At 43.6% G+C, this 13,102-nt stretch overlaps 1 protein-coding gene across 5 annotated transcripts in view; it reads left to right on the top strand.

The window, feature by feature from the left end:
• Nucleotides 1-13,102, top strand: part of LOC311111936 (protein C-mannosyl-transferase DPY19L3-like) — a 40,719-nt gene that overhangs the window by 4,208 nt on the left and 23,409 nt on the right. For 4 of the 5 annotated variants that reach the window (XM_084154862.1, XM_084154865.1, XM_084154863.1 and 1 more), the window contains exon 3: nucleotides 7,837-7,964. In XM_084154862.1, coding sequence (XP_084010988.1) covers nucleotides 7,837-7,964 — 128 coding nt within the window. Of the gene's footprint in view, nucleotides 1-7,836; nucleotides 7,965-9,769; nucleotides 10,341-13,102 lie in introns of those variants that run through there. The other variant, XM_084154861.1, reaches the window with a different exon arrangement.

Below are 13,102 nucleotides of genomic sequence, written 5' to 3'. Positions count from 1 at the left end.
TCTCCTGTTATCCATCTTTTCAATAAAATAAATCGACCTTAGTTTTGGATTAGGTTCTGCCTGTTCTTTGGACATTTCCAAATGTATTGAACATTTTACATGGCCCATTCCATGATTGCGCATGAATGACCTTTTACCACATGACACGACACATCTGTTTGGTGAGGAGGCTTACTATAGTGTTTTTCCTTGTAACTTGTTTTTTAATGGTGTAATCAGCAGTTGATACATCCATTTTTTTATTTATAAATTATGAATGATATGTGCCCATTTTGATTCTTAAAGAATATCACTTTAAATGCCCAATGAGTTTAGTTCAACTGCCGTACCCCATCAGAACCCAAAATATGTTTTTTTACTCCCAATATTTTTATACAGTAAATGTAAACAAACACTATATAACCTCAAAACATGGTTGACTTTAATGTCGATATCATGGATGGTCAGTCCTTGCATCCATAACTTTGAGAATGGTTAAATTTAGCTTTGTTGGAGGTCACTTTGTTATTGTTTATATTGCTGATTGCTGCTTTAAATGTAATCTGAAAGCAAAAGTAGTCTATTCTGTATTATAAACCGGGTGGTTCGAGCCTTGAATACTGATTGGTTGACAGCCGTGGTATATCAGACCATATACCACGCGTATGACAAAACATTTATTATTACTGTTCTAATTACATTGTTAACCAGTTTATAATAGCAATAAGGCACCTCGGGAGTTTGTGGTATATGGCCAAAATACCACGGCTAAGGGCTGTATCCAGCCACTCCGTGTTGTTTTACATTTACATTTGAGTCATTTAGCAGACGCTCTTATCCAGAGCGACTTACAGGAGCAATTAGGGTTAAGTGCCTTGCTCAAAGGCACATCGGCAGATTTTTCACCTAGTCGGCTCGGGGATTAGAACCAGCGACCTTTCGGTTACTGGCACAACGCTCTTACCCACTAAGCCACCGGCAGATTTTTCACCTAGTCGGCTCGGGGATTAGAACCAGCGACCTTTCGGTTACTGGCACAACGCTCTTACCCACTAAGCCACCTGCCGCCGTGTTGTGTCGTGCATAAGAACTTAGCCGTGGAATATTGGCCATATACCACGCCCCCTCTGGCCTTAATGCTTAATTAGATTATTAGGTTGAACCAGAACTATACTGTATATAGAGAGAGTTAGGCCAACGCAGTTGAACCTTCCGAGAGCGCCTCTTTCCCCTCCATAGCCGTTGCTAAGTGATAATTCATGCTTCCGCGTTGTGCTGTTTATTTCTGATAGTTTTCAAAAATGAGAAGAAAAAAATCCAGAAAATCACATTTGTAGGATTTTTTATGAATTTATTTGCAAATTATGGTGGAAAATAAGTATTTGGTCACCTACAAACAAGCAATATTTCTGGCTCTCACAGACCTGTAACTTCTTCTTTAAGAGGCTCCTCTGTCCTCCACTCGTTACCTGTATTAATGGCACCTGTTTGAACTTGTTATCAGTATAAAAGACACCTGTCCACAACCTCAAACAGTCACACTCCAAACTCCACTATGGCCAAGACCAAAGAGCTGTCAAAGGACACCAGAAACAAAATTGTAGACCTGCACCAGGCTGGGAAGACTGAATCTGCAATAGGTAAGCAGCTTGGTTTGAAGAAATCAACTGTGGGAGCAATTATTAGGAAATGGAAGACATACAAGACCACTGATAATCTCCCTCGATCTGGGGCTCAACGCAAGATCTGGATGATCCAGAAGAGGATTGGGAGAATGTCATATGGTCAGATGAAACCAAAATATAACTTTTTGGTAAAAACTCTACTCGTTGTGTTTGGAGGACAAAGAATGCTGAGTTGCATCCAAAGAACACCATACCTACTGTGAAGCATGGGGGTGGAAACATCATGCTTTGGGGCTGTTTTTCTGCAAAGGGACCAGGACGACTGATCCGTGTAAAGGAAAGAATGAATGGGGCCATGTATCGTGAGATTTTGAGTGAAAACCTCCTTCCATCAGCAAGGGCATTGAAGATGAAATGTGGCTGGGTCTTTCAGCATGACAATGATCACAAACACACCGCCCGGGCAACGAAGGAGTGGCTTCGTAAGAAGCATTTCAAGGTCCTGGAGTGGCCTAGCCAGTCTCCAGATCTCAACCCCATAGACAATCTTTGGAGGGAGTTGAAAGTCTGTGTTGCCCAGCGACAGCGCCAAAACATCACTGCTCTAGAGGAGATCTGCATGGAGGAATGGGCCAAAATACCAGCAACAGTGTGTGAAAACCTTGTGAAGACTTACAGAAAACGTTTGACCTGTGTCATTGCCAACAAAGTGTATATAACAAAGTATTGAGAAACTTTTGTTATTGACCAAATACTTATTTTCCACCATAATTTGCAAATAAATTCATTAAAAATCCTACAATGTGATTTTCTGGATTTTTCTTTCTCATTTTGTCTGTCATAGTTGACGTGTACCTATGATGAATATTACAGGCCTCTCTCATCTTTTTAAGTGGAAGAACTTGCACAATTGGTGGCTGACTAAATACTTATTTTCCCCACTGTATCCACATAATTTTCCTTCCTCATGATACCATCTATTTTGTGAAGTGCACCAGTCCCTCCTGCAGCAAAGCACCCCCACAGCATGAAGCTGCCACCCCCGTGCTTCACAGTTGGGATGATGTTCTTCGGCTTGCAAGCATCCCCCTTTTTCCTCCAAACATAACGATGGTCATTATGGCCAAACAGTTCTATTTTTGTTTCATCAGACCAGAGGACATTTCTCCAAAAAGTACGATCTTTGTCCCCATGTGCAGTTGCAAACCATAGTCTTTTTTATGGAGGTTTTGGAGCAGTGGCTTCTTCCTTGCTGAGCGGCCTTTCAGGTTATGTCGATACAGGACTCGTTTTACTATGGATATAGATACTTTTGTACCTGTTTCCTCCAGCATCTTCACAAGGTCCTTTACTGTTGTTCTGGGATTGATTTGCACTTTTCGCACCAAAGTACGTTCATCTCTAGGAGACAGACCGCGTCTCCTTCCTGAGCGGTATGGCGGCTGCGTGGTCCCATGGTGTTTATACTTGCGTACTATTGTTTGTACAGATGAACGTGGTACCTTCAGGCATTTGGAAATTGCTCCAAAGGATGAACCAGACTTGTGGAGGTCTACAATATTTTTTCTGAGGTCTTGGCTGATTTCTTTTGATTTTCCCATGATGTCAATCAAAGAGGCACTGAGTTTGAAACTAGGCCATGAAATACATCCACAGGTACACCTCCAATTGACTCAAATTATGTCAATTAGCCTATCAGAAGCTTCTAAAGCCATGACATCATTTTCTGGAAATTTCCAAGCTGTTTAAAGGCACAGTCAACTTAGTGTATGTAAACTTCTGACCCATTGGAATTGTGATACAGTGAATTATAAGTGAAATAATCTCTCTGTAAACAATTGTTGGAAAAATTACTTGTGTCATGCACAAAGTAGATGTCCTAACCGACTTGCCAAAACTATAGTTTGTTAACAAGAAATGTGTGGAATGGTTGAAAAACAAGTTTTTTAATGACTCCAACCTAAGTGTATGTAAACTTCCGACATCAACTATATATGTCATTTAGAAGCTTTGTGAATATAAAGTCACTGTAACTTTAGATGGCTGCACCAGACCATTTGGTCTAATTATTTCTCCATGGTTCTGACTTGACTTGCTCGTTGCGCATTGCCTTGTATCAATCTGTGCGTTCGATAATCCGGGTACAGGTATGGCCTACTTAATGATGATTGACGACCATTCGAACATTAATGCATTCATGATACCAGCTACTTTTGAACTGATTAGCCCTTACTGTAAAATTCTAAATAATATGGGGGACCACTCAGATGCCCCCCCCCCCTCTCCCCCCAACCCGTTGGCTGGTTGAGGGAGTGCCAGGCAAGACTCGTAAGTCTAAGAGGCAAGATAAGTTCAAGCGCGCAGTTGCCAAACCTCAAGAAAACATGTCTAGACGTACCCTTAGGCTTTAGGGTCCCTAGCAACATTGTAGAGCAACAGAAACAAGACAAAAGTACTGGGCCCTCTGTCAACAGGCCCTAGTGAAAGAGCAGTCAGGCCAGGCTAAGGCTGAGAGTAGCACTTAGGAGGGTTACTACCTTCACAATGGAGTGTTGTACCAGCAGTTGGCTGTCCCAGAAGAGGCCTGTGAGCTAGTACTTACCTTACGTCACTCCATCCCTTGGGCAAACCATCTGGGAAAGCACAAAACCACAGACTGTATTATGCGCCACTTCCACTGGCCAGGCCTATGGACTGACATTGACGATTTCTGCAGGAGGTTCCAACAGACCTCAGCCAGAGGCCCAACCAAAGTACTCTTGCATCCCTTACCTGTCATTGATGTAGCATTTAAGTGGATTGGAATGGACATTGTGGGTCAAGTGGAGAACAGCAAGTCTGGGCACCATTTCATGCTTGTCATCAATGACTATGCTACAAAGTACCCATAAGTCTTCCCCCTGAGTAGCATCACAGCCCGGTCAGCAGCCTTCTGCCTAGTTCAGTTATTCTCTAGGGTAAGTTTCCCCCAATAAGTTTTAACTGACCAAGCCCTTGACTCTGCTGAAAGAAACCTGGGGAGGACACAAGCAGGTGAGAGTAGAGCCCCAAAATGCAATTTCCCATGAGCAAAAAGGCCAAAAGACCTGGAGTGACCAGTCAGTCAGAGACAGAAGGTGCTCGTAATGCTCCCCACAGAAAACAGCAGTTTGCTTGCCAAATGGCAAGGCCTTTTGAGGTCACCCAAAAACTGGGGCCTACCACGTATGAGAGCCACATCTGGAGAGGCACGCTCACACAGTGTCCTGCATGTGAATCTCAGGAAGAAGTGGTTTACAAGACCTGAAAAGCAGACAGATGGGAAACGTGTTAATGATGAGGGCAGTGGAGGATGAGGAGGATTTGGAAGAGCAATACCTCCAGCTCCATCTTCAGCAAGCCCAGGTGAGAGCCTTATGTGATCCAGTTATTTTCCAGTAAGTGCCCAGCACACAGACCTGGTGGAGTACGACATAGTGCTGAAAGAAAATGCTCTTGCCAGACGCATGAGCTACTGTATCCCTGAGCACCTCCTGGTGGCGCTGAAGAAAGAAATTGACCTGATGTTGTCAATGGGAATCATTGAGGGGTCATGGAGCAAGTGGTGTAGTCCTGTGGTTCCAGTTCCGAAGGATGGCACTCTCAGGTTCTGTGTTGACTTCCACTACTTAAACTTAGTGGGGTCCCGAGTGGCGCAGTGGTCTAAGGCACTGCATCGCAGTGCTAGCTGTGCCACTAGAGATCCTGGTTCGAAACCAGGCTCTGTTGTAGCTGGCCGCGACCGGGAGACCCATGGGGCGGCGCACAATTGGCCCAGCGTCGTCCAGGGTAGGGGAGGGAATGGCCGGATGTAGCTCAGTTGGTAGAGCATGGCGTTTGCAACGCCAGGGTTGTGGGTTCGATTCCCACGGGGGGCCAGTATAAAAATGTATGCACTCACTAACTGTAAGTCGCTCTGGATAAGAGCGTCTGCTAAGTGACTAAAATGTAAAATGTAAATGTTAGTGTCCAAGTTTGACTTCTATCCAACCCCCCGCAATGACGACCTCATCGAATGACTTGTGTAAAGCTACTGGCAAGTTCCCTTGAGAACTGACAGCGTTCAGGACACCTGGCTCCTGTTCCATTTCACGGAAATGCCATTTGGATGTCACAGAGCCCCTGCAACCTTTCAGCAGCTCATCGATCAGGTACTATCCGGTCTGTCTGATTTTGCTTCTGCCTACCTCAATGATGCTGTCATGAAGGTGGTCTTTCAGCACATTCAGGCAGCCGTTCTCACCATCAACGCATCCAAGACTGAGTACCTTGGGTATGCGTTGGGAAATGCCATCCCTCTATTCACCGCGGGGGAACTCTTTTCACTTGACGTGTTAAAATGGCAAAGTACTGCTAATGCTAAAATAACTTTATGTATTTAAAATCTGATCAGTACATTCACACTTTATATCATGATGATGTGTATCTAAAATGAACGTTTGCAAACCTCCCTTCAGGTAGAGAATGGAGCTGCCCACTCTCCATATATTCTCTCTGTCAAACCCCTTCTTGTCAGTTGATTTATGTACACTACCGGTCAAAAGTTTTAGAATTTTTCCAGTTTTTATTGAAATTCACACAGTTGTTAATGTCTTAATGTACTATGAAATATTCTAAATATTCTAAGTCTTCTAAGTAGACCAAATAAACAATTGGAGACAAAAAATAAATAATGTAATCATTTTGTTGAACAAAATGTAATCTACATTTCTGACTCATCATAGCAGCCACCTTTTGCAGACATAACAGCCAAACACACTCGTGCTATTCTTTCTACAATGGAAATCAAAAATTGTTCGGAAAGTTCTTCCCAACACTGCAGAAGTTCCCACAAATGTGTTGCACTTGTAGGTTGCTTTGCTTTCACCCTTCAGCCCAGTTCATCCCAAACCAGCTCAATGTGGTTTAAGTCTAGAGACTGTGCTGGCCATTCCATGATTTGAAGCCTACCATCTTGTTATTTTCTTCTAAGGCAGTTCTAACATAGCCTGTAGGTGTGTTTTGGGTCATTATCTTGCTGTAGGATGAACCCCTGACCAACTTTGCCATCTTAGCAATGGCTTTCTTACTGCCACTCGACATGTCAAACCTGCAGCTCGAAGTCTTCTCTTCACAGTTGAAACTGAGACTTGCTTACTTCGACCAGTGTTAAGCTGTGCTTGAAGCTATTGTCCTGTGAGCCGCCTATCACGCAAGCTGTTGACTCTCAGAAACTTGTCTTCTGATTCTGTTGTGGCTTTGGGTCTGCCAGACCTCTTCCTGTCAGTTTCCTCCAGTTTCCAAGTGCCTTTTCAGGGTGTAGGAAAACTGTACTCACTGACACCTTGGCTTTCTTTGCAATTTCTCTAAAGGAAAGACTGACACTTTTAAGGGTTATAATGGTCTGTCTTCCTTTGTTAATTGCCTTTTTCTCACCATTATGATAGCAATATACGACTTCCTGCAGTACAATACTGTCCAGATAATGCTTAAGAGGGTGTAGTAACACAGTCTGTTCCAACACTGCTTTTATACAGACAGAGGGTTTGAAAGTAATCAACAACAGTTGGGACACCTGTAGGAATTGTTAGCATCAACTTTCAAGGCTTAATTAACTTCCAATGCTGCAGAACAGCTGTAAGTTGTTAACCCATTACTTGTTCCCTGAAAAAGGCATTTTTTTATAACTCTGAAATGTACATTATCATTCAGTTTTTGGTAGCCACATTTTTTTTATTTTTTTACATCTGGCATTTTACCGCTTACCTTTGTACCATTTCAGGTTATTCACTGGACTTGAACTGCTTAAATTTCAATAAAAACTGGAAAAATGGGGGTGTTCTAAAACTTTTGACCGGTGGTGTACGTTCTGTTCCTGCACCTTAGATTTGTTCTTTTTTTAAATTGAGACATTAGGACAGTCTGTTTTTCATTTCAATTAATTTATCAATTTTGTCTATTTTTAAATCACTTTGGTTTATTTTCTCTTGTCATCATTTGTATTTAGCAAATTTGAGAAATGAAATCCCTACATTTTTTGCACCCTATCTCAGTATCTCTCGTTGCCTCCTCGGTAATCCCTAACCCCCTGTTAGGCATGGTGTCACATTGATCAACGTAACATGCTTATAGTTGCCTCATAATGCATACATACGAGAACCTTGTTTAGAGAAAGGTGTATAGGCTATCAATGGAGACATTAATATTGTTTTGTGTTATGTTATTCTCTCTTCAGGTGCATGGACATGGAGGACAGTGCTATGGGTTGCCATAGGTTGGATTGTGGGAATTAGTCTTGGCATGCTGTGCTGCATCTATGTGGCTACTCTCCATGAAAATGACCTGTGGTTTTCCAACATTAAGGTGAGAATCCCCAAAGATTACCCCAAATATGGCCTCATTGTATGACCATTGTTACTTGACTGTCCTGCACCCCACCCCGCATCAAGTTCACGTTGGAATCATATAGTCAAGTTGTTGGCAGTAATGAATTTGGTTTAGAAGGTAAGATCTTCATGAAGTGTAATTTATATCATGAGTTATGATCTATTTCCTTTGTTGGATTTCCTAATGTCATAAACACCTCAAGCTGGAACAGACAGATGGAGTCTCCCCATGTCTCTCACATAGGTTTGTTTTTCACACCTTTTATAACCAAAGTCCTGAAATTCAAGCCAACGGTTGTTACCACATCCACCCTGAGCCTTCCAAAACAGTATAAAAGAACATATGATTCTGGCCAAAAATATTCTGTCATGTTCAATCTGAGGTGAAGTGCCTTTCCCGTGGTCTGGGTCGTCATTAAATGGACCACATTTTGAGCTTATTGTCAGGCCTCCCTCCTCAATAATTCCCAGGTGTTGATTTTGTCTGGAGCAGTGGTACTCAACAGGTTTTCCTCACAGTGCTCTCTTCTCACGGTGCTGTGTTTTGTCTTTGAGAGTCCAGGTGTATACCTCCCACACAAATGCACAGCGCAACTCAGCCCACACACGCATCCAAGCTGTGAATAATTTGCTAGTGTGTCATGGAAATCAAAGTGCGCACCTAATTGAGCTAACCTGCATGGATGCACATATTTGATTATATTCTGTTTCTTTGTCTTTGTGTTGTTTCCCCCTTCTTTGTCTCTCTGTGAACGTAGAGTAGGTAGACAGATGTTCTCATTTATAATAAATACGGGTCACTTTGCAGAGCTGGCAGCAGCGACTCCCCTGTATTCAAACACCATGTGTTTATTTAAGAGAATGACATCACTGCACATTGTGAGCCCTTCAGTTTCCCAGAAAAGTGTGTGTGTCTGTGTGTGAGAGAAGCCTGATGCCTGTTAATGCTATTCTAGTCTTGGCTTTCCAAGAGATATTAAATCCACACTGTGGAAAAAGCAACAACACTGAACAGCCTAGACGACTGTGGTATCCTAAGACTACTGGTACAACCTTATATGATTCATGCTTTGTTCTGACGTCGGGTAGAGATGACCGTGACTGGGATAAGCAATGCTCTCAGCGCTAAGACATGATCCATGATCTCATCAGCTTTCCTCAGGAACAATGCCAGTGGTGATTGGTTGTTGCAGTTAATATATTGTGACTTCAGAAGGCTGCATGGGAGAACGCCGGCCATGTCTGCTTTGTTTGGGAGTCTGCTCGTTTTGAATGAGACCGACTTTAATGAATCCATATGTTTTTTTAAGCACCGTCCACATGTTCGGTCAGTTTTGGCTCAGCGTTGACTGAATGTTACGGTAGCGTTTCTGAAAGGCAGGCATGTCTTTTAGTTATTTCCTATGGGACATCGCTGTTCACAGGGAGGCAGCTGCATCCGGGCCTACTAAATTCATCACGTGTAAAGTCATGTCCATGACAGTTATAGCACCTACCGGAGCTTATTTCAGACCACTTCTCTCTCACTCCACTTTTAGAAATATATAAGCTGTCTGACAAACGGTCTCAGCATTTTCCAAATGATGTTCCAGGCTTTCTTTCTACGGCTTTTTTCTTTCTCTCTTTTTTTTCTAGATGTGCCGAGAGGTCACCAGTTGTGGTTGTGAGCTGATTCGCCTTCCCTATCCGGCAATTTCAGTTGTCTTCCAGATCACGGACCGAGCTGGTCCCTCTGACATGTTGGCTGCAGATTGTTTTGCTTTTTAATGGCTTTTTAATGGCCTTGTAAAACTAATGTGATTGCGTTCTTTTCTTTTTTTTAATCAACTGGTTATTAGACAGAGATTGGGCAGTGAAACAGAGCGACTGAGAAAACAAACACAGTGAGAGAGAGGCCTGTTTTTCTCAGACTGTTTGCTGGACCATGAGAGGAGTGAGCTTGGGAGTAAGCCTTGGTCACATGGAGAGATTGCTATTATGACTCATGCTGGGTACTTTCTCATCAGTGGGTGACTACTGGATGTTAGAGGCAAGACGTGCATGAGTAACCCTGCATCCAGACATGGAAATACGCAAGAGAGGACTGAGCAAGCTGGAGAGTTACTGGGGCATCTCTCAGGATGATGTGTCTGCTGAAAGTTGCGGTGGAGCAAGAGGGGGTTTACGGGTCAGTGAAAGAGAAGACTCTGGGAGAGATTCCCAGAATTGGTACCGTCTGAGCATTCCACCTCTGTGGCCTTGGCAGTCTGTTGTCATATCAGCAGGGTTGGTATTGGCTGTGCTTACTGGGCTGGCTCATGCCTGGTGTGTTTACTCCATACATGAGAACCTGCTGTGGTTCTCTCACCTCAAGGTAAGCTGTGCTCTGCTGATGTCATCAACCCTGACAGGGAGCCCGGTACACCCCTTTTGTTTAATGGGATGATGTTGGCTTTTCTGAAAAGTCCTTGCAATACAGGTTAATCTTCTTTAAAATATTCAATTTGTGATTTAACGTTAATTGAGAAGATAATCTTGGTTAACCCAGAACTAATATCTTGTGTAATGTGGTTAGATGCTCGATTTGGTCAGATGCTCGACTACGGTACCATTTGTGCTAATGCCCTCGAAGCCGGTGTTTGGAAGATATATTGGCACGGGTGTTGTTAGGCCCAAGACAAAGCCTCTCCCTTGTCCGTACGGGGGTTGCAGCGATGGGACAGGGACTGTAACTACTACCAATTGGGGAGAAAAAGGGGGTAAAATACCCCCAAAAAGAAAAAAAAAGTTTCAATTTTAGGCCCACTATTGTTTTCACTATATATTTTACCTCTTGGTGATGTCATTCGGAAACACAATGTTAACTTTCATTGCTATGCGGACGACACACAGCTCTACATTTCACTCTTCTGTCTGCGGCTATGGAACCCTGACCTGTTCACCGGATGTGATACCTTGTCCCAGACTTGCTGTTTTCAACTCTCTCTTTATTTCAACCTCTAAATGCCCGGCTATGAAAAGCCAAGTGACATTTACTCCTGATGTACTGACCTGTTGCAACCTCTACAACCACTGTGATTATTATTTGACCCTGCTGGTCATCTATGAACGTTTGAAAATCTTGGAGAAAAATCTGGCCTTAATGGCCATGTACTGTTATAATCTCCACCCGGCACAGCCAGAAGGGGACAGGCCACCCCTCAGAGCCTGATTCCTAGGTTTCTGCCTTTCTAGGGAGTTTTTCCTAGCCACCGTGCTTCTACATCTGCATTGCTTGCTGTTTTGGGTTTTAGGCTGGGTTTCTGTATAGCACTTTGTGACATCTGCTGATGTAAAAAGGGCTTTATAAATACAATTTGATTGATTGATTGTCCACGAGATTATTGGGAAGATGGCAGGGGTTGTATTGCGGTTATTTTTTTGTTGCTGTTTTTCTTTTTTGAATTCTATAATGAAGTTATAAAAAGGTGTAATCTCTTTTATACTCTTCCCATGTGCATCCATTTGCAGGCCTCCTACTATTTTGCTCTTTTGCAGTATCTCTATTTGCACATAATCTCTTGCACATCTAGCATTCCAGTGTTAATACTAATTGTAATTATTTTGCACTATAGCCTATTTATTGCCTTACCTCCATAACTTGCTACATTTGCACACACTGTATATATATTTTCAGTTGTATTTTTTTACTTTGTTTTTTTTACCCCATATGTAACTCTGTGTTGTTGTTTTTATCGCACTGCTTTGCTTTATCTTGGCCAGGTCGCAGTTGTAAATGAGAACTTGTTCTCAACTGGCTTACCTGGTTAAATAAAGGTGAAAAAAAAAAATTATAATCTGTCATTTCCCACAGGACATCTAATGTTGTGTATCCAGCATGATGTCTCAGGGGAGGACGTTATACACTGCTCAAAAAAATTAAGGGAACACTAAAATAACACATCCTAGATCTGAATGAATGAAATAATCTTATTAAATACTTTTTTCATTACATAGTTGAATGTGCTGACAACAAAATCACACAAAAATGATCAATGGAAATCAAATGTATCAACCCATGGAGGTCTGGATTTGGAGTCACCCTCAAAATTAAAGTGGAAAACCACACTACATGCTGATCCAACTTTGATGGAATGTCCTTAAAACAAGTCCAAATGAGGCTCAGTAGTGTGTGTGGCCTCCACGTGCCTGTATGACCTCCCTACAGCGCCTGGGCATGCTCCTGATGAGGTGGCGGATGGTCTCCTGAGGGATCTCCTCCCAGACTTGGACTAAAGCATCCGCCAACTCCTGGACAGTCTGTGGTGCAACGTGGCGTTGGTGGATGGAGCGAGACATGATGTCCCAGATGTGCTCAATTGGATTCAGGTCTGGGGAACGGGCGGGCCAGTCCATAGCATCAATGCCTTCCTCTTGCAGGAACTACTGACACGCTCCAGCCACATGAGGTCTAGCATTGTCTTGCATTAGGAGGAACCCAGGGCCAACCGCACCAGCATATGGTCTCACAAGGGGTCTGAGGATCTCATCTCGGTACCTAATGGCAGTCAGGCTACCTCTGGCGAGCACATGGAGGGCTGTGCGGCCCCCCAAAGAAATGCCACCCCACACCATGACTGACCCACCGCCAAACCGGTCATGCTGGAGGATGTTGCAGGCAGCAGAACGTTCTCCACGGCGTCTCCAGACTCTGTCACGTCTGTCACATGTGCTCAGTGTGAACCTTGCTTTCATCTGTGAAGAGCACAGGGCTCCAGTGGCAAATTTGCCAATCTTGGTGTTCTCTGGCAAATGCCAAACGTCCTGCACGGTGTTGGGCTGTAAGCACAACCCCCACCTGTGTACGTCGGGCCCTCATACCACCCTCATGGAGTCTGTTTCTGACCGTTTGAGCAGACACATGCACATTTGTGGCCTGCTGGAGGTCATTTTGCAGGGCTCTGGCAGTGCTCCTCCTGCTCCTCCTTGCACAAAGGCGGAGTTAGCAGTCCTGCTGCTGGGTTGTTGCCCTCCTACGGCCTCCTCCACGTCTCCTGATGTACTGGCCTGTCTCCTGGTAGCGCCTCCATGCTCTGGACACTACGCTGACAGACACAGCAAGCCTTCTTGCCACAGCTCGCATTGATGTGCCATCCT

Source organism: Coregonus lavaretus (genome assembly GCF_964263955.1).
Source record: "Coregonus lavaretus genome assembly, chromosome: 37".
Taxonomy (NCBI): Eukaryota; Metazoa; Chordata; class Actinopteri; order Salmoniformes; family Salmonidae; genus Coregonus; species Coregonus lavaretus.
The sequence above is the reverse complement of the archived record's forward strand: the minus strand, read 5'-3'. Positions and strand labels throughout refer to the sequence as shown.